The sequence below is a fragment of the Macaca fascicularis genome, chromosome 9 (assembly GCF_037993035.2).
Source record: "Macaca fascicularis isolate 582-1 chromosome 9, T2T-MFA8v1.1".
Taxonomy (NCBI): domain Eukaryota; kingdom Metazoa; phylum Chordata; class Mammalia; order Primates; family Cercopithecidae; genus Macaca; species Macaca fascicularis.
Genome location: NC_088383.1, coordinates 140,946,102 through 140,967,744, shown reverse-complemented (window position 1 = coordinate 140,967,744; position 21,643 = coordinate 140,946,102). Strand labels below are relative to the sequence as shown.

Below are 21,643 nucleotides of genomic sequence, written 5' to 3'. Positions count from 1 at the left end.
GCGGGCAACGGAGTTGGGGAGTTAAAACGGAGACGGAGACCCTCGATGTGACCGTAGCCTTCACGTCTTCAAAAACCCAAAACAATGGACCGTTGTTAGGTGTGGAGTACGGGGGTGTTTATTTATATTATATATTGTGCTAATAATATATAATTATTTATTCTAAAAGCAACCTATATGTCTATCCAAATGTGAGGTGGCAAACAACGGAGCCTCCCGTACACAGGTTACTGCAAAGGACAGAAACAAAGCTGAGACGCCGCCTTCAATCCTATGAAAGTCAGGAGCTTTTACAAATGCACTGACACATGTAAGGTACACTCCCCCCTTTTCAATCATTACTATTAGCTGAGTTTTTGCTTTGCTCTCTTTTAAATCTAGTTATGTACCAGAGCTTTTGTAATGAATACACTTTCAGGGATACTACTTTGCCATTCTAGATTCTGGAACAGAACTATTGAAACGAAAAAAAATAAAAAAAGGTTAAGGTATTTTCAAACACGACAAAATGGCAGCCTAGAACAGTTAAAATTCCAGAAAACCGGAGCACAACAGAAGGTGGGGTGATGAGCAGTGCTGAGTCATTATTAGAGGTGCACGGACGGAAAAACCTTCCTCCTTCGAGTTGCTAGAACTCCCTCTTTACCTTTTCTTAAGGGCACTTTTCTCCTTATATCTACAAAACAATGCATTCTTCGTGTGGAACATAAAATGATACAGAAATGTGCAGAACAAAAGCCAAAGTCTCTGTTCAGTGCAGACGTGACCCCTCCTTCCCCCAGACACCCCGATGTTGCCCCTGGATATCTGCTTTCCAGAGCAGCATTTACGACCACACTCAGCTTCGGATGGGGTCACTGTTCTTCTGCAAAAGCTGCTGTTTTTCACCCAACACAGACTGCTCTCCGAGGGGCACAGAATACTCTCACTCCACAAAGTGTGTGTTCTAACACACTTAACCGCCTCACTACTTTTAGGCATTTAGCGTTTTCAACATTGTACTGCTGCAGTGCACATCTTTCGGAAATGCTGGCCTATTTCCTGTAGGATTCCTACAAGTGGAACCTTGGGGTCCTAACCCTTGTGTTAAGTTTGAGAGAGAAATGTCAAATTACCCTCCAAAAAATGAGTGTACACGCTTTCCAGAAATGACTAGGAAAAATGGAACATTATTGTTGCTTTAATTAGAATGTCTTTGCTTATTTTATTTGAGACAGGGTCTACTCTGTTCCCAGGCTGGAATGCAGTGGCGTGATCACAGCTCACAGCAGCCTTAACCTACTGGGCTCAAGGGATCCTCCTGCCTTGGCCTCCCAAAGTGCTGGGATTACAGGTGTGAGGCCGGTCGTATCTTCGCTCATTAATGCCATTTCTATGATGATTTATGTTAACTCTTTTACTCACCACCCATTTAAAACAAATCAGCCATTAGATGTGGTTAAACATGCAGACCTATTGTTTTTTTCACTCAAATATTGCTAATTATCAGAGAACTGATTGCCTCTTTCGGGCAGGTGTGGTGACTCACCCAAGGACTCCTAAAAGCACTTCCTGTGTGCCGGTGCAGTGCCAGGTGCTGTGCACAATGCAGAAAAGATCAGCACAGCCTGTATCTTCACACGGCTGCATTCCTATTTTAGTTGTGGTTTTATCATCTCTGGAGATCCAGATAAAATAAGCTCAAGTATGTTTCATGCTCTCAGGTATCTAACATCATTAGCAAGACTTCTGTGACTACTCCAGGATTGCCTGTTTTCGTGGTTGCCCCTGCCTCTGAGCTCTGAACTCCTGACAGTCCACATCTGCCACGGCGGTCCCATGAGATAATAATGGAAGCCTGTAACGGAGTGAGCCCTACCACCTGGGCTTGGTAAGTGCACTCTCAGACGCTCGCATGGCAAAATGGCCTAACGACGCATTGCTCAGAAAATATCCACCCCCATCATTAAGCCTCGCATGATGTATTTAAGTTCAATTCACCAATCGCCTTTTGTCCCACTCATTATTCCTCTTCCACCCCACTACTGACTCAAACATGGATCTCAGCTCTTTTTCTTCATTTCCAGAGTAGCAACAGCAATAAAAAAACCTAGTCAAAGACACATGTGTAATAAATTCAACTGTACTTGGAGAGGAGAGTGTGGAATGGGGGCCGAAGAATTAAAAGTCAAGGTCGATAATTTTTAAAAACTCAGAATACTAATATTCATAACATATAAAGAACTTCTACAAGCTGGGTGCGGTGGCTCACAACTGTAATCCCAGCACTTTGGGAGGAGGCCGAAGTGGGCGGATCACTTGAGCACAGGAGTTCGAGACCAGCCTGGCCAACATGGTGAAACCCCATCTCTACTAAAAATTAAAAAAAAAAAAAAAAAAAATTGGCCGGGCATGGTGGCATGCCTGTAATCACGCCTCACGAGGCTGAGGCAGGAGAGCTGTTTGAACCTGGGAGGCAGAGGTTGCAGTGAGCCAAGATCGCACCATTGCACTCCAGCCCGGCTGATGAAGCGAGATCCCATCACAAACAAACAAACAAACAAAAAAACCCACTTTTACAGACTGACTTTTTTAAGTTCAGTAGAAAAATGGACAAAAGATGTGACCAAAGCAATTCACAGAACAGAAACAGTCAAGGAATGTGCATGGCCTCTGACAGCGCATCCCCACTCCTGGGCGTCTGCCACCCAGGAAGGGCAGAAGGATGAGACTCTCCTGCACTGTCATTAGAAACACTGGACTAAATAAGTAAGGGAATACTATGCAGACATCAAAAAGGATGAAATGAGCCACATAAAAAGGCAGCCTGGTTAAAAATTTAAGTATGGGCTCTGGACTCAGAACGTCTGCGTGCAAATAATGGGTATAGCACCGATTAACTCTGAGACCTTCACCAAGTAACTTCATCCTCCTGATACTCGATCATCTCATGTATATGATGAAGGCAACACAGCAGTACTTACATCTCAAGGGGCTGCGGCCAGGGGTCAAATGAGCTCGAGTATGGCTGAGCAGAAAGCCCAGTTCACTGTAAGATCTCCAATTATAGACTCTTAATGAAAAAAGGCAAGTGGCGGCTGCATGCCATGGCTCATGCCTCTATTCCCAGCATTTTGGGAGGCTGAGGTGGGAGGATCACTTGAGTCCAGGAGTTCAAGACCATCCTGGGCAACAGAGCAAAACCCTGTCTCTACAAAGAAACAGAAAAAAGCTGGGCATGGCAGTGCACACCTATAGTTCCAGCTACTCGGGAGGCTAAGTAGGGAAAGGACTGCTTGAGCCTGATCAGGCTGCAGTGAGCTCTGATTGTACCACTGCACTCCAGCCTGGGTGGCAGAGAAGTAAGACCCTATTTCCAAAAAAGGAAAGGAAAGGAAAAGAAATAGCAAAAAACAATATTGAGTAATACAGAAAATCTTATTCAACGTTTAGAAAAAGGTTCCACATTTGTGGATCAAAAAAGATTGCCGATACACAAACTAGGTTTTAAAATATAAACAAACACATAAACACATAGAAAATGATCTACAGGGCCGGGCGCGGTGGCTCAAGCCTGTAATCCCAGCACTTTGGGAGGCCGAGACAGACGGATCACGAGGTCAGGAGATCGAGACCATCCTGGCTAACACGGTGAAACCCCGTCTCTACTAAAAAGTACAAAAACCTAGCCGGGCGAGGTGGCGGGCGCCTGTAGTCCCAGCTACTCGGGAGGCTGAGGCAGGAGAATGGCGCGAACCCAGGAGGCGGAGCTTGTAGTGAGCCGAGATCCGGCCACTGCACTTCAGCCTGGGCGACAGAGCGAGACTCCGTCTCAAAAAAAAAAAAGAAAATGATCTACAAAGATACAGTTAAGAGCAGTGGGTTCTGAGGAAGGCTCCAGGACAGCAGTGGGATGAAGAGGAACTTTCGCTCTGTGCTCTTGATCCAGCTGTTCTCAGCTGCTCTATCATTTGATTTTCTTTAAATAATAAACACTCTATTTTTGTATTGTGAGACAAAACCAGACAGTCTGGTAGAGAGGAGAGAGGACAGTGAACCCTGAGGTCTGCCCTGTCCTTCACTCCTACTGCTAATGGCTGGCATTCAAGCAGCAGTTCTCAAAGGGTGGTCTGTGGGCCCCTGAGGATGCAACGGTCCTCAAGAACCTCTCAGAGGGTCCATGAGGTCGAGACTATTTTCATCATAATCCTTGTACATCATCTGCCGTTTTCATGCTGTTGTCATTTCCACGGATGAGCAAAGCCAAGGGCAGGTGGAGCTGCTGGCGGCTCAGCACGATCTGTGGCAGCAGCCCCAAGCTCTCCTTTCCACACCCTACACAGGCAGGGAAAAAGGGAAAGAAAAAGGAAAAAGGCCAGTTTTGCTTAGCTTATTCCCTGATGAACAGTTAAAATAATTCTCCACTTTATGTAATTCCAACCCTGTGATAAAATGTGCCACAAAAGAACTTTTGCTGCATCCCCAAGTACAACTGTCCCAAGAAAAAGCACACAGTAGTTGTTTGTGTTGAAAAACAAAACACAAAATTGAGTTTCTCCCATCACATCCTCATAGCACACTTAAGACATCGGATGTGTGGGGACCTCTCCCAACAGCAAGGAAGCAATCGATTCTGCAGCCAGACACCGGCCGGGGTCCCCTGATTCCATTAGATCTTGACGCTGGGAGAAAGCATCAGATCCTACAGGTTGAGTGCTCTGTCCCACGAGACTGCCCCCCACTTTGAAAGCCAAAGGCAAGCCTCACGTTGTGTTACTTGTGCTTCTGACTGACTCGCTATCAATCAGAGTGTCCACAACCCCGACTGGGCACACACATCTCAGCGAAACACTTTAATTTAGCGGTTTATTACAAAGGCTACCACAAAGGACATGGAGGCGATGCATAGGGCGAAGGATGGGGGCTGAGATGCAGAGCTCCCATGCCCTCTTCGGGCAGGCCCCCCTACAGAAACATCTGGAAGCTATCTTCAAACCCAGCCCATACATAGGCAAGACTGTTTAAATCACTGGCCACTGGTGATCAGCTTAACCTTCAGCTCCCCGCCCCTCACCACTCCCCAAGGTTGGGGATTAGGGCTGAAAGTCCCAACCCTCTAATCCTGCCTAGTCTTTCTGGTGACCTGACCAGCCCCCGTTGTGAAGTTACCCAGGGGTTGCCAGCCCTTAGCCAACTCATTCCCAAAAGACACCACTGAAGAGCCCAATGATTTTAGGAGGTGTGTACTAGTGAAGACCAAATACACATTCCACAGTATCACACAAACTGAACTAGCCCTTTTTTTCATGGAATGCCATTTTTATTTGAAAAAACTGACCAACTTTGGCTTATTAAGAGTTTGGTATATGGCAGAAATTTACTTGAAAATCTCATTTCACAGAAAATAACTGACGGTATTTGTTACCAATGATAAAATCCAAGCTTTCAACAGAAAATTAGAATTTTGGAAAACTTTTATCTACTACTGCTAATTAGACAGTTTCTCACTTTCTCTTCTGATGAGGTCAGTGGTGACATTAAAAAATATGATTTTCTTCAATTTTATATAATGGAATGTGTTAACATTTAGGAAAAAAAAAACTCTATGTAACAACATTTCCGAACGACCCCCATGTGATGGTAACCAAATCATGTCCATGAGCAAAAGACCCACTCTGAGCACAAGACAGACCTCAGGTTCTGACGGAAGAGAGGACAGAAAGGCCACTGACCCCACACAGCCGGTTCTGACGGAAGAGAGGACGGAAACGCCACTGACCCCACACGGTTCGGACGGAAGAGAGGACGGAAACGCCACTGACCCCACACGGTTCGGACGGAAGAGAGGACAGAAACGCCACTGACCCCACAGGGCCGGCACACTCAAGTTACCACCTGGCGAGTTATGGTGCATCGCGAAGAGCCTCCGGGATGACCCCTCCTCTGCCCACATGGAAGCGTCAGGCCACATTTTCTTTACACATTTCAATAAAGTAACTGGAACACACTGAATGCAGAAGCAGTTCTGAGAATCCAGCCGTCACCTCTTAAGCCACATATTTTAAAAGAATGTGCAAAAGTGTAAAAAAACACTGTTCTTCTCGCTCAATTTGTTTTTGAAAAGTTGTTTCTCACTAAAAATGTTAACATGTAGTAGATTATTTTAAAGTAAAATAAATATTTTAAGTTGTTCTCTTTTAATTTCAAATATAGAAAACGTCAACAGCTATAACCAGCACAAAGGCTCTCTGGATCCTGAGTAGAACTATTAAGAACATAAAAGTATTCCAGCACCAATAGACTTTGCGAACCAACTCTAGGGCAGAGGTTAGCAAACCACAACCTGGGCGACATCTGGCCAGCTGCCTGTTTCTGTAGGCACGCTCGTGTGGAAGCAGGGCACAGAGCCACACCCATCCATCTCTGCAGGGTCTATGGCTGTCTTCCTGCTAAAGGCAGAGCTGAATTCAGTAGTTGCAACAGGGACAGTATGGCCTCAAAGTCTAAAATACTTACCATTTGGCCCTTTACAAAGAAGCTTCTCCACCCTGAAACTAGAGTAAGCCAACTTTCCCAACCTTTATTGCAGTAACTTCCTACCTCCATTCTTACCCACCACCATCCATTCTCCAAAGGGCAGAGTGACCTTGTTAAAAACAAAGTTGATGTCACTCCTCCGCTTAGGATCTGAAAAGCTCACAATCACTCCGAGTCCTCAGCACAGTATTCAAGTCCTTTATTCATCATCATCCAGCCCCAGCCAGCCTCTTGCTCATCACAGCCACTTCCTTCTCTGCCAGAAGTCAGACCATGCCAAGCACTGACTTCTCAGAACATACCATGCTCTGTCCAACCTCCACACCAAGCCCTCTCCACCTGGAACCTTCTTCTCCCCTTCCCTTCCTCCCTCTTCTTATACCCACCCTGATGTCCTCCCCTCCACTCCCGACCCAAGCCTGTGTATTGGGTACTTCTTCACATTGCCTCAATGTGCCCTGGCCCAGCCATGGTGCAGGGACCCACCTGCTTGTCTGTGTCCGAACAGAACTTCCTGAAGGCAAGAACCGCATTTCTATTTCCAACAGCCAGCACTAGCAGCCCTTTGGTACACTGTTGTGAACTTTTCAGATGTGCCAGGCTGAAAGCTGGCCCCTGCATTACCTTCATTTTTCTTAAACTGGCTCCCTGGAGAGAGACGGCCAGCTACTCTCCTATGCAAGAGGGTCTCTTAAGACAACAGCCTCTAAACAGTTACCAGTTACGTGTGTGTTTGCCAGAACTTTCCATACATTTTCTGGAATCTTCACAGCAACCCTGCAACGGTCACATGTAATAGTACCCGTTTTACAGATGAGAAAAGAGACAGTAAGTAACTTGCCAAGTTAACACAAAGCCTGAAGAGGGGGAAAAGGGATGTGTACCAAATTCCACATTCACAACGCCTATCACCTAGTAGTATAGTGACGTTCCATACACTGACTGACATCCCGTGGGAGAGACAAGCCTAATGAGACATGTGATAAAATTAGGGAACCACAAGCAGGACACAGCCAATTGCTAAACAACACGGAATAGGGAGTGAAAGGGAGTCTAAGACGACACTGAACGCTGAGGGGAGCTGGAGCAGGGACTCGCCAAGGGGGACTGGAGGTGGATTTAGAAGGATCAGCAGGGCTTAGGGAGTGAACAGGAAGCAAAAAGAATACTTTAGGGAGAGAAAGAAACAGAGGCAAAGATCAAGGGATGGCAATAATCACTGAATAATAATGGAAACATTAAGAGGCCAGGCCCAGTGGAAGGGATCTGGGCAGGTGGAGATGAAGCAGGTGAAGAAAAACAAGAAACTATTTTTGTGTTTTGTGTTTAAATATAGCTAAAACCAAGCCCCAATACCTTAAAATACAAAAGAATTAACAATGTATCTAACACTTGAAAAGCATTTTTCAAGTTATAAAAGCACCGCACATTGTTTGATCTTAACAAAAATCTTCCGATTTAACTTCTAGATAAGCGAGCTGAGGCTCAGGAAGGGGCCCTCAGAGCTGAAAACAGCAGACACAGACCCAACCTGGAACTTCCCATCAGAACAGCAGACTGCTTAAAATCAGGGAACATGGAAAATCACCAGCTATGACTCTATACCACCATGTATCTTGCAAACTTAACTTCACGACGTACCTATGACCAGGCCAGCCTCCAGAGCATTAAGATTTGGCTGAACTAAGCATGATGAGTCTGTGAATCGTAAGGCACACAACTGATTTCCTAAAGACAGAGGCTTCCTATGAAACTCTCTAAGTCAAACTGCAAAATGTTACTACACTGACTGCTTCTTTGACGGCCTTCCCCAGAGGATGCTTTCCTGAAAAGTTCTCTTTAATGACACAGATATAAATATTAAGTAAATGAAAATTCTACAATGGAATACAGAAATCAGACCAGGAATAACTCAAATAAGCAGACACCATGTCCCTTCAAGACCAAAAAAAAAAAAAAAAAAAAAAATCAATCATAAATACTAAACGCCCATTTTCTACACACAGAAGAAATCAATAAATATGACAGACAAGTTTTGCATTCACCAATACCATATTTCATTGATTCTCAGTGCATTTCCCTACATCTTAGTATTTCCAAAATTAGATGTAGATTTTATATATACACATATAAAAGATATTATAAAAGATTATATGTAAAAGATATACTTAATTTCAGACATATATAATACACAATACACATTATATATAACATACATATAATACATAATACATATTTTATATGTTATATATAATACATAATACATACTATAGATATGTTATATATATTACATATTTCATATTTTTCTTTTTTTCTGAGACAAGGTCTCACTCTACTGCCCAGGCTGGAGTGCAGTGCTGCAATCATAGCTCACTGAAGCCTCTACCTCCCGGGCTCGAGTGGTTCCCCCACCTCAGCCTCCTGAGTAGCCCGGGACTACAGGTGTGCACCACCATACCTGGCAAATGTTTTAAACTTCTTTTTTTTTTTTGTAGAGACAACATCTCACGATGTTGCCCAGGCTGGTCTCAAATTGCTGGGCTCAAGGGATCCTCTCCCACCTTGGCCTCCTGAAGTGCTGAGATTACAGTCGTGAGCCACCAAACCAGACATTATCTTACATTCAACGAAACACAGTAACTTTCTGGTACTGATACTCAAGTTACCTTAAGTTTTGTTATCTTTTTGTGACTTCAAATGTTTCTTTCAAAGTACCAATGTAAACCCCTTGGAAAGGCTATCCTACCAGATTAACCAGATATCCATGTTACTTACACAACTAGCCAGATTCAAGCTTGACTTAAGCAAACAAACCTTCAATTTTGTTTAGTGTGTCTCTTGAGAAACAGGTTAATGTCTAATTCAAAGCAATAAATCATGGATTAAGAAACTGATTAAAGCAAAATCAACAAAAACTCAATACACTTAAAACTACAAATTCTGAGAAGGAACCAGCTGTTATCAAGCTATAAAGTTATATAAAACCGGGTTCGATATAAGACTCTCCTCCCCCAACCCCTCCCCATGGTTTCTCCACAGCAGCAAGTAGTGTAACATATAAAGGAGCAAGACCCAAAGCTTCCCTGCAGGTAAGCAGGTCACAGTCATGTGCAAAGTGACGTCGCAGGCAAAGGTACCGCAGCACTTGCTTGACACGCAGGTGTTTCACTCACTCACTGTCTCTGTGAGATCTACTCTTCAAATAGTTTGAGAATTGGTTGGAAAGCGATGCTATTCTTGAATCCTTGTTACTAACGTTCTATCGTTTTGATACGCACTTCCTTTAAAGGCATTCCATTTTCATTTGCCTTCAAAAACATTTCCATACAATTCTTGGTGGTAAGATTTTTACTGAGCTTTAGAACAGCTCCGTCCCAAGACTGGACGGCCACATGCCACAATGCGGCTTCGTCAGTACTGTGCTGGCTGCAAATGGTCACTGAAGCAATATAGAACTCCACAGCTCTGCGGCCAGTCGGCACGGCTTCAAACCCTGGCCCTGCCATATACTCGCTTTCTAACCCAAGTTCATTGCTCCCACACCTTGGATTCTGCCTCTGAGACTGGGAAGAACAATAGTTCCTCCTTCTTGGGTTGTGTGAAGATTAACTGACGTGGGAAAAGCATTGCGCGCAATCTCTAGCACAGAATGACCACTCAGCAACTGTTACCTATCATGACCTTCGTGCTGGGTCCTCTACAAAGGCTGGGGTGGGAAGGGAAGACACCCAGCCTTCAAGCTTGAGGAGCTCACAGTCTACCAGAGAGAGAAGCAAAGGATGAAATACCATGTGACACTGCAAAACACATCACATGCTGAATGAGTACATTCCAGGAGAGGGAGCAGGGGCTGGGTGAAGGTGACTCCATAACATGCAGAAAAAATCTGCACAACAGTTAATTTCCAGAAGAGAACCACCATTTAGAATCGAAACACTGTGGAGATAGAAGCTAACAAACAGCTCTGCTCCTCACTTCCTGCCGGAAGCCCCCTGGTTTTACTATTTTAACTCTTGGTCACCTCGGCATACGAACTCACCTAGTCTCACCTTCCAGAAAGGGCAGGAGAGGCAAGTCACCACTGACTGCTGCCCATACACCTGCTTACCAGCAGGACACTTGATAACTTCCTTGTGAGCTCAGCTATACTCCTACTTACAGGGGATGAGAAGTCTGATTACCCAGTGGGATCATGACTCTTAGCAAAATGACCTGACCCACAGCTAAACACAATTCTCTGGAAAAAAAAAAAAAATTGGGGGGGGGCATCAAATTTTACACAGGCCAACACTTTCATCAGAGCTTATGATTCTGACCCACAGCCCAAAACTATTAGTTTTAGAAACAAGACAGAAATCAAAGCAAAAACCAAAGGCTTTTCCTATGTTACTCACTTCATGATCTCCAAAGTCAGGAGTGCCTGCTCTTACCTCTGCGCCACCTCCTGTGCCCTGGGCACCACCCCACTGAAGTCAGGAGAGGACCCAGGCCTCAATCTCTAAGGCCCTTTCTCCTTACCCATTGTAGAGAGGGCAGAAAGACGGCCAGAGTGCAGGGCTGCAGTAGAGCTCTACAGAGCTGAACTAGGCCCAGAACAGAGCCTTCAAGAACAAAATGCCTCACGAGCCACAAATCTAAACAAATAAAATCTGCTATACCTTAAGTTCTACAGCCTGCGCAGCAGTGCACGATAAAAACCCCTGTGAACTGCCCATCTCTATTTTTTTTGTTTGTTTTTTTTGAGATGGAGTCTCACTCTGACGCCCAGGATGGAGTGCAATGGCACAATCTCGGCTCACTGCAACCTCCACCTCCCGGGTTTAAGCGATTCTCCTGCCTCAGTCTCCTGAGTAGCTGGAACTACAGGTGGGTGTCACCACACCTGGCTAATTTTTGTATTTTTAGTAGAGATGGGGTTTCGCCATGTTGGCCAGGATAGTCTCAAACTCCTGACCTCAAGTGATCCACCCGCCTCAGCCTCCCAAAGTGCTGGGATTACAGGTGTCAGCCACCACACCTGGCCACCCATCTCTTATCTCTCACCAACATCTCTCCCTCAAGGTTGCGTTGGGCATGACCAGCTTCTCAATTCTTGCTGCTCAGCAATCACTGGTGACCAACGACTACACTTCCCTTCATCATCACTGACTGTGTGGTCTTCATACAAACCAACAGTATCACAACTATGGGACAAATCGATGGTGAGTTATAAATGTGTTAATCTGGATGGGTTACTATGGCCAAAGCATACATGGATTAAAATAGAAAGCTGTGAATACCTACAATAACCAAAACGTGTGGATAATTACCACAAAACAATGTTACAAAAAATAAACCACGACAACTCAAAATACCAAACTTTTGGATTTACTCAAAATTTAACTTAAAATAGGGATTTAAAACTGCAAAAAGTTCCCATCAGTTTAATTCAGAGAACAAAGTATTTGTCAAGTTTTTTTTTTTTTTTTTTTTTTTTTTTTTTTTTTTTTTGAGATGGAGCCTTGTTCTATTGCCCAGGCTGGAGTGCAGTGGCGCCATCTCCACTCACTGCAACCTCCACCACCTGGGTTCAAGTGATTCTCCTGCCTCAGCCTCCCAAGTAGCTGGGATTACAGGCATGCACCACCACGCCCAGCTAACTTTTGTATTTTTAAAAGAGACGAGGTTTCACTATGTTGGCCAGGATGGTCTCAAACTCCTGACCTCAAGTGATCTGTCCACCTTGGCCTCCCAAAGTGCTGGAATTATAGGCATGAGCCACGATACCTGGCCCAAGAATTTTTTTTTAAAGAAAGAATGCTATTTTCACATGTGTAAATTCACAGTTAAAATACACTACTTTAGTTATACTTAAATTTTAATTCATTCAGTTTATCATTTTTTTTTTTCAAGTAAAGAAACCAGGCAGGTGTGGTCGCTCACGCCTGTAATCTCAGCACCTTGGGAGAATGATGTGGGCAGACCACTTGAGCCCAGGAGTTCAGACCAGCCTGGGCAACATGGTGAAATCCTCTACGACAATACAAAAATTAGCCTGGTGTGGTGGTGCGTGCATGTCTGTGGTCCTAGCTACTCCAGAGGCTCAGATGGGCCTATGAGCCTATGAGGCAGAGGTTGCAGTGAGCCCAGATGACGCCACTGCATTCCATCCAGCCTGAGCTACAAAGTGAGACCCTGTCTCCAAAAAAAAAAAGAGTTAAAAAAAAAAAAAAAAAAAAACAGAAATTAAGGCAGGCATTAAGCCCTCTCACCTTCCTTACTCCCAAACAAGTTTTGCTTTACTTGCGATAGAAGTCACACTTCAAACTTGCTTGGCATATACAAAATCAAACAAAAAAAGGTAACGTATTTTAAATAAATAAAATCAATAAACTTTTTACATCACATAAAATGTACCTAGTTTTAATCTCAAACAGTATACATTATGCATTTCTTAGAGCCCAGTTTCACCTGCTTAATAACCTAGGCCCTGTTTGTGCCAGGGGGCTCAGAACTTCCAGATGTCCTCAGGGGTCATGCACCAAACCAGACACTGCCAGGGAAAGGTACAGGGTAGGGAAGAGGGAGTAAAATGTCATGGGAGGGGCTGAGATGGAGGGAAGTGAACAGAATGTCTGACAAGGGGTTTCTAGTAACTTGAGGCAGGAAAGGTGTATTTGGTGCAAACACAAATCATTTTTAAGAAAAGGTTAAAGGTTTACAATGTTCAGTAAGATATATAAACAACAAAAAAGTCACTATGGCTCTAAATCTGAAATATTAATCAAACTTCTAAGACTCGACCAAGTTCTCCATTCAACGGTGAAGAAGGAAAGCTACACAGCTTTTTCACTCGAGGGTGACATGCAAGCTTCACGGGAAGCTGAGGCGGGAGGCACTCCCCAGTTTCCTCCTACCACCCTAAAACTTTGTGCCTGGACCAATTTAAGGGTATGATTTAAGGAAATGACCAGCGAACTTCCAGTAATACCATAAAGTTCAAGATTAAAATCTGGAGTAGAGACTTCAAAATATATCAATAGAGAAAGGAGCAATACTTCACAGTAAAATTCAAGGATGTTAGAACCTCAGAAAGCAGACCTTAACAATCAGGGCGTCCAGCTCTCTTGTTAAGGGTGGACAAACCGAGGCAACCAGCTTGCTCAAGAGCGCACCGGCGAGGAAACGCAGAGCCGGGCGGGGGCCGAGGCCCCGACCCAGCCCTAGGCGCGTTCCCATCCTCCGGGCCATTGTGCCGCGCTGCCTGAGCGCAGAATCTGGACTCCGTTCCCGTCCCCGACTCCGCCGCGGTCTCCGCGATTCCGCCCCGGGCAGGAGGCAGCCCCAGGCGCTGGGTTCGGAGGGCCCGGCCGCCCGTGACCTTGGTGACTTACATAAGCCCCGCCGCGGGCCCGGCGCCTCCGCCCGTGCCCCGCGGGCCAGGACAGCGGACAGACGACGGCCGCCCCACGATGGTCCCCCACCACGGCCCCCAGCCCCTGCCCCGCCCGGCCCCCATCCTCCTGCCTGCCTTCCTTGGGCGCTTGGGGCCCGGAGGCCGCGGTCGGCCTGGGGGCTGCCCGCCAAGGTCCCGGGGCGGGGCGCGGCGCGGCGCGGGCCTCACCTTCGGCCACGTCCTCGTCGATGGCCCCCTTGACCTGCGAGAAGCACCACTGGAAGTCGTTGCCGCCCGCGGGGCAGCCGCCGCCTCCGGCTCCTGCAAACACAACGGGGCGGTCAGGCCGGCCGCGGCCCCCGCCCGCCCCCGCGGCCCCCGCCGGCCCGCGCAGGCCCCTCACCTGCCATGGCAGCCGGCGGCGGGACGGGCGGGGACCGCGGCGGACTAGGGAGACGGCCTCCGCGCCGCTACAGCCGAGCGCTCAGCCCCGGCCGCCGCCGCCGCCGGGGAGGGATTTTTTTCCCTTTTCAAAATGGCGCCCAATGCCCGTCGCCCCGCTCGATGACGTCATCGCCCTCCGCCTCCTCGAACCGGCAGCGGACGGGGCGGGACGCGGGGGTTGCCGGGGGCGTCCAATGCGCCTGCGCTTGCCGACCCCGGACCTGGGCCCGGCGCCGCTCGGCTAGGGGGGAAGGGACGCCTGGGCGACTGCAGAGGGTAGCTGGGGTCGGCGGGCGCAGGCCAAGTCCTCGGCCCTCGGCGCTAGGCCTCCCGTAGTGGTCCGGTGTGCGCCCGGCGCTCCCCTGAAGACTAGCGCCGCCGAACGCCCCTACTCTCCGGGAACTCCGGGAGGGCCTGGGCTGCGGCCGGACACGCCTTCCGGGCGCCGCTGGGCCGAACACGCCCCCATCCCGCATCGGCCAATGGGAGTGTGGGTTCTCCACCGAACCGCCAATGGAGGGCGCGCTTGGCGGCGGTGGGCGGGCATGTGGGCCGTCCTCACCTGAGCGCGCCGCACCTGAGCCCTACCTCCCGCCCACTGCCCCCCGCGCGGAGTCTCGCTTGGTACCCCGAGCCGAAGTGTAGGGGCGTCATCTCGGCTCTCTAAAGTCTCGACCTCCTGAGCTCAATCCATCCTACTGCTTCACCTCGGAAGTAGCTGCGAGCACAGGCACGCGCTGCCAGGCTCGCGAATTTTTTAATTTTTTGTAGAGACGGGGGCCTATGTTGCTCAGGCTGGTCTCGAACTCCTGGGCTCGAGCCGTCTGCCTGCCTCGGTCTCCCAACCCCGTCCACCTCCCTTTCATAGCGCACCGTTGCTCACCAGATGGCTACCTTACAGGTTCTCGGAGCTCCCAGTGCAGTCTTGGGGAAACAGGGCCGATCGTTTCTTCATTTGCGGGGGGTTTTCTCTGGCATACTGAGCGATTACGGGTGCTCCTCGACTTGCAGTGGGGCTACCCTCCCCGCCAATAAGCTCTTCCTAAGTCAAAAATGCATCTAATACCCAATCTACCCATCGTAAAGTTGAAAAATGTGAAGTCGAGCTATCATCAGGGAGACTGTCCCTATGGGATTGATGTCCGGAATCAGAACTACTTTCAGTATAGCTGCAGTGGGCGCTGATGGTATTGCACCACTAAAAGACAGTCGCTGCAAATCAGGAACATTCGTCCACTCCAGTCGGAGCTGGAGAGAAAAATCAGAGAAGGAAACGTGTATGGAGAGAGTTGGAATCTTGCACGGGGGTGACTGGAGAAGACTCAGGGATAACGAGTAAGCATGCAGACGTCTAGGAAAGCTTGGCCAGGAGGAGAGACTACCAAGTGCCAGGACAGGAAGGAGGGCCATGCCTGGCATGGGCAGGAGGCAGCCGGAAGCCGCATGGGTGCAGAGTGAGTGGAGGGGAGGCCAGGGGTTGGAGTCAAGGCAGGGAGGTAAGTGGAGGAGGATGGACGGTGGGCAGGCCATTTAGGGGACTTGAATTCTGAGTGAGATGGGCTCATGAACAGAAGAGCATCGTGATGGACTGGGGCTTTCACAGAGCCACCGTGGATGCTCTGCTGAGAATAGCCTGTGGGGACCCCAAGAGAGGAAGCAGGGAGACCAATCAAGTGGCCAGCTGGGCTGACCAGGCATGGGGATGAGGATAGAGTGGTGAACGTGGGGTTGGATGGTGAGAACCAGTTAGATTTCAGAGAAAAGCACTTTGACAGCAGAGGCTCTGGGATTCGCTGATGGAAGAGATGTGGTGTGAGAGAATGCAGGGACTTAGGAATGACTGCTCTCGGGTGGTCTGAGCACCTGGAACGATGGAGTTTCTGCAACAGAAGGGCTGCAAAAGGCCCATCTGGGTGGGGGCAGTGCAGCCCGACCAGAGGTTCACTGTCAACACATAGCGCTGTTGCACAGACAAACCTGGAGCACGCAGGGAAGTCAGAGCCAGAGCATCAAGGTGAGAGCACTTAGAGTTTCAAGTCAGGAAACTGGGTGAGGTCACCCCAGGAGGGAGGACAGATGGGGGACAGGACCAAGGACAGAACCCTGAAGGGGTGAGGATGTGGAGGATGAGCGAGCAGCCTGCGAGGTGGGCTCCTGGAGAACCCACTTCAGGACCCATTGAAGACGGGAGGGAGTGGCTGCTCTGTGATGCTGTGTGATGAGTATACAGGATGGACCATTTGGTTGTAGTGACTGGGAGGCCATTACTGACTTGGATGGAGCAGTGACTATGGAATGACAAGTTTGCAGAGGGCTCTGGGGACAGTGGCAGGAGGGGAACTGGAGGCAGTGAATACCTACTTCTCTGTTGAGGAGAAGAGCAGAAAAATCGGGCTGTAATCTCCTTATTAAAATGTAGATTTAGCCTATCTGCCCAGGAAGGCACTTGAAAAAGTGGGTTAATGACCAGATCCCTCTTATAAAAACCCGACAATTTATACATTTGGAAAAAGAGGAACTTTATTTCTTATACATGGTTACAGCCAGCAAGGTGGCCATCCCCCAGGCCAAGATGGGAGATGGCTCTTCGAAGGAGGAGGGATTGGGGCAGAAGCTCTACACTGAACAGGTTGGCTAAACATACATAGTCAACAGGCTTTGGGAGGAGCTATGAATACTCAGGAAGGGGGTCCTGACACATGCGTATTGTGTAACACGGACCCAATCTCACTCTGTGGGGCAGACTAAACCTTTGAATATATTACGACTGTAATCCCAGCACTTTGGGAGGCCGAGGCTGGCAGATAACCTGAGGTCAGGAGTTCGAGATCAGCCTGGTCAACATGGCGAAACCCCCTCTCTACTAAAAGTACAGAAATTAGCCAGGTGTGGTGGCATGTGTCTGTAGTCCTGGCTACTTGGGGGACTGAGGCAGGAGAATCCCTCGAACCTGGGAAGCGGAGGTTGCAGTGAGCTGAGACTGTGTCATTACAATCCAGCCTGGGCGACAGAGCATGACTCTGTCAATAAATAAATAAATAAATAAATAAATAAATAAATACCTTACGACTAGGCCCTGTACCTCCAGAGGTCTTTTCAGGACAGAAGGCATGCAGATGTGCAGCCTCTGTAAACCGGCCAGAACCGGTCCCAGGTCAGCATTTTCTTATGAGGAAAAAGTTACAGTCTTCTGTCCAATGAAAGCTGTAGTTACGGCTCCTGGAGCAGGACTGGGGGTCACTTAATGGCTGGTGGAGCTGCAGTTGCTTAAGGTTGCTCATCTCGAGGCCAGTGCTTAGTTAACTGCTGGAGGGAAGGCAACCTGACAGCAGTGAGAACGTCTGTTTCTCTGTAAGTGTGCCGTGTGTGGCTTCACCCTCCCCCAGCACAGCCTTAGGCCCTGTTTATAATTTGGCATCTTACTGCCACAGAGTACATTCTGTCAGTCTTACGATCTCTAGCTTAACGTTAACGCTGGTCTGTTGTGTCTAAACCACAAAAGGGAAGGGGTATCGGGCTTGTCTGACTTCCCATCCCCCATTATAGCCTCAGTGTTAAGGTTTTCCTGGGGTCCCCCTGGCCACAGGGGGGTTTGTTCAGCCAGTGGGGGACATAGGATTTTATTTTTAGTTCATATGTAATTGCTTTAATGTGTATTAAATATGTCTTTTGAAGTGATGACAATATAATTAGTTTTTGTTTAGAATATATTTTCTGGTTAATTAGCTACCATTAAACTGTAAAAACAAGATGTAGCCACAAAAGTAACATATTTTTGAGACTGGTGGGCTGCCTTCCCTGCGTCCCACTGTGCATCAGCTGACCAGCAAGAGATTTTTAACTATTCTTCTGATGATGCTAAAAACTTAAAATATTGGGCTAAACCACAATTACTTTTGTGCCAACCTAATAATAGCTCAATGAATTTTTGTGTTTGGATTCTAATTGGTGTTTACAAGTTTCTGAGTATTGACAGCAATTTTATTTTTTAAAATTCTCACAGCTGAATTGAAAACGCCTGGTGTGTATTAGAATCTAGCCTGTTGTCATCATAGAAGGCAGTACTATTCAGTAACAAAAAGGCATGAGCTACTACTGATACGAACAGCAGTCCCAAATAGTCCCCGAAATATGAAAATGAAAGGAACCGGACACGGAGGCATGCAAGCTGCATGCGCCCCTTTGTTTTACCGTACTTAGTCTCATGTGTCAATATAGCGAGGGTATAGTATGTAGTTATTTCATCAAAACTAAGCCAAGTATTGCCACGCGGGTGTTTTGTGGATGTGGTTAACACCCACAGTCAGTTGACTTTGAGAAAAGGAGATTACCCTTGATAATAATTTGAGTGAGCATCATCCAGTTAATCAAAGGCCTTCAGAACAAATACTGAGGTTTCTTGGAGAACAAATTCTGCCTCCAGCCTCCTGCATCAGCCCTTGCCTGAGCTTCTCGCCTGCTGGCCTGCCTTGCTCACCCTGTGCACCCTCTGTTTTTGGACTCGTCAGCCTCCACAATCGTGTGAGCAAGTTCCTGAAAATAAAGCTCATTCCATACACGGTTTCTCTGAAGAATCCTGAAGTTCAAGAACAGGCGAAACTGCTCTATAGGGATTTAAAAAATGGCGTGGGGCCAGGCGCAGTGGCTCAGGCTTGTAATCCCTGAACTTTGGGAGGCTGAGGTGGGTGGATCACGAGGTCAGGAGTTTGAGACCAGCCTGGCCAACATGGTGAAACCCTGTCTCTACTAAAAATACAAAAATCAGCCAGGCGTGGTGGAGCACGCCTGTAATCCCAGCTATTCAGGCGGCTGAGGCAGGAGAATCGCTTGAACTCGGGAGGCGGAGGTTGCAGTGAGCCGCGATCGTGCCACTGCACTCCAGCCTGGGCGACAGAGCAAGACTCCATCTCAAAAAACAAAGAAAAAAGGCGTGAGGCACGAGGGTGGGGGGATTGACTGGAGAGAGCGGGAAGGAGCTCCCTGGGTTGGTGGAAATGTTCTGCGTTCTGATGGCGGCAGCTGTTACACAGTGTGTGTGGTTGTCAAGACTCATTGAACTAGAAACTTAAAGTGGACCCATTTATTGTACGTGAATGATACCTCCGTAAAATGGATGTTTTTTTAAAGGATTGTTTTATTTTAATGGCTGATCTATGCAATCACAGAGGCCAGTATGTACAGACAAAGGGGGAGCTTTTATTGCTTGGTGTCTTCCTCCTTGGACAAAGTCATGAAGATCTCCTCCTTCTTGGCCTGGAGGCGCTCTTCACGGCGCTCGCGTGCTTCCTTGGTCTTAGACCTGCGGGCCTCAGCCTGGTCAGCCAGGAGCTTCTTGCGGGCCTTGTCTGCCATCAGCTTCTGGCTGTGTTCCATGAGAATCCGCTTGTTTGTGAACACATTCCCCTGCTCCTTCAGGTACAGGCTGTGAACCACGTGGTGTTCAATCTTCCTCGATTCCCGGTGTCTCCTGAGCAGCCAGCACAGGATCTTCATTCTCCTCATCCATGTGACCTTCTTGGCATTCGGGCATTGGCTGTACCCTTTGGCTTACCAATGCCTATGTGCTTGCCCTTCCGGCGGGCCAAGGTGCTTTTCTGGCCTTGAGCCGGGAATGGACAGTCACTGGCTTGTGGATGATCAGCCCATCTTTGATCAGCTTCCGGATCTGCTGACGGGAGTTGGCATTGACGAGTTCATTGGTCTCCTTGGGGTCCAACCAGACCTTCTTCCCACAGCGGAGGACACGAGCAGCGAGCCTCTTCTGAAGCCTGAGCATTCTCATGGCTGCGGCTGCAGCAGCGAAAGGAAAGAGCTCAAATGGGTTGTTTTAAAGTCTAACTTACCATACATTTTCTCCAAGTCTATAAAGGAATTTATATCTAAAGAGTCTGCAAATCACACTTCCCCCAAATACCTTTATTTAAAAATATTTTTTATTTAATTTTCTTTCTTTGTTTTTTTCCAACGGAGTCTCACTCTGTCACCAGGCTGGAGTGCAATGGCGCAATCTCGGCTCACTGCAACCTCCGACTCCCCGGTTTAAGCAATTCTCCTGCCTCAACCTCTGGAGTAGCTGGGAACTACAGGTGCGTGCCACCACGCTCAGCTATTTTTTGTATTTTTAGTAGAGACAGGATTTTACCATGTTGGCCAGGATGGTCTCTGTCTCCTGACCTCATGATTCACCCTTCTCAGCCTCCCAAAGTGCTGGGATTACAGGCGTGAGCCACTGGCCCGGCCTTTACTTTTATTTTTTTGAGACAAAGTCTTGCTCTGTCGCCCAAACTGGAGTGCAGTGGTGCAATCTTGGCTCACTGCAAACTCTGCCTCCTGGGTTCAAGGGATTCTCCTGCTCAGTCTCCTGAGCAGCTGGGATTACAGGTGTGTGTCACCACACCCGGCTAATTTTTGTATTTTTATTAGAGATGGGGTTTTACCATGTTGACCAGGCTGGTCTTGAACTCCTGATCTCAAGTGATCCATCTGCCTCGGCCTCCCAAAGTGCTGGGATTACAGGCATGAGTCACCACACCCAGACCGAAATAATTTTGATTTATTTAGATTTCAACTACTAAATAGTATTCAAAAATGCCAAATGTTTATTATTTTTAAGTTCAGACTTAATAGCAATCTCAGTGTTATCATAGATGTAGCCTATTGGTAGGATGTGCAATCTTTCTGTGGAAAATAAACCACATTTAGAAGTTTTGCTAATAGGAGGAGGAGGCACCCTGTCTGCCTGGCCTGGGGGCTGGCTGGGAAGCAGCGGCAGGAGGACCTGCACCGAGACTCTGTGGAGAGAGGGGCACGTGCTGGTTTGTGTCTCTGACTTTTGATACGTGGCTGCCTCGTACTGCTGGAGCCCAGCAAGGCATTAGACGTCATCCCATCATTCTTCTTTCCTCCTGCCAGAAAGGATCTGATCCTCATATTTTTGTCACATGCTGAGGGAATGGAAGAAAGGTAGGAAGAAATGAAGGAACAGAAAAAAGAAAGGGAGGTGGGAAGAGAGGGATGGACGGAAGGCTGTGACTAGCCCTGTGTTGTGAATTGAGAAGGAAAACCCCACAGTCACCTCCTGTCTCCTGGGCCTTTCTTCTCCGGCCTGGGGGCATCTGCCTGTCCCCTGTCTTCCTCTGCACTCCTTCCTTGTTTCAAACAACAACAACAACAAATCTCTACATGCTGAATTGAATGTGGTGGAGAGAACATCAGGGTTCCAGGAACAAGAGAGATGGGTGCATGTGCATGGTCCGCAGAATGATGACCCTCCAAATGTCCATGCCCCAATCCCCAGAGCCAGCCTGT

The 21,643-nt window shown here is 47.7% G+C and overlaps 1 protein-coding gene and 1 pseudogene across 17 annotated transcripts in view; both read right to left on the bottom strand.

Annotated features, from left to right (window-relative positions):
- The window catches only part of PPP2R2D (protein phosphatase 2 regulatory subunit Bdelta), a 49,764-nt gene extending 35,326 nt beyond the window's left edge, over positions 1 to 14,438 (bottom strand). For 16 of the 17 annotated variants that reach the window (XM_074003084.1, XM_074003087.1, XM_045361757.3 and 13 more), the window contains exons 1-2: positions 14,295 to 14,438; positions 14,120 to 14,212 (exon numbers count right to left, since the gene is read on the bottom strand). Coding sequence is in view for 5 of the 17 variants with exons in the window: in XM_045361757.3 (XP_045217692.1) it covers positions 14,120 to 14,212; positions 14,295 to 14,301 (100 nt within the window). In the remaining 12 variants the exon portion in view is untranslated. Of the gene's footprint in view, positions 1 to 2,963; positions 4,315 to 14,119; positions 14,213 to 14,294 lie in introns of all 17 variants that reach the window. The other variant, XM_074003088.1, reaches the window with a different exon arrangement.
- Positions 14,439 to 19,528: 5,090 nt separating this feature from the next.
- On the bottom strand, positions 19,529 to 20,145 carry LOC102116344 (large ribosomal subunit protein eL19-like; annotated as a pseudogene).
- Positions 20,146 to 21,643: the final 1,498 nt, after the last annotated feature.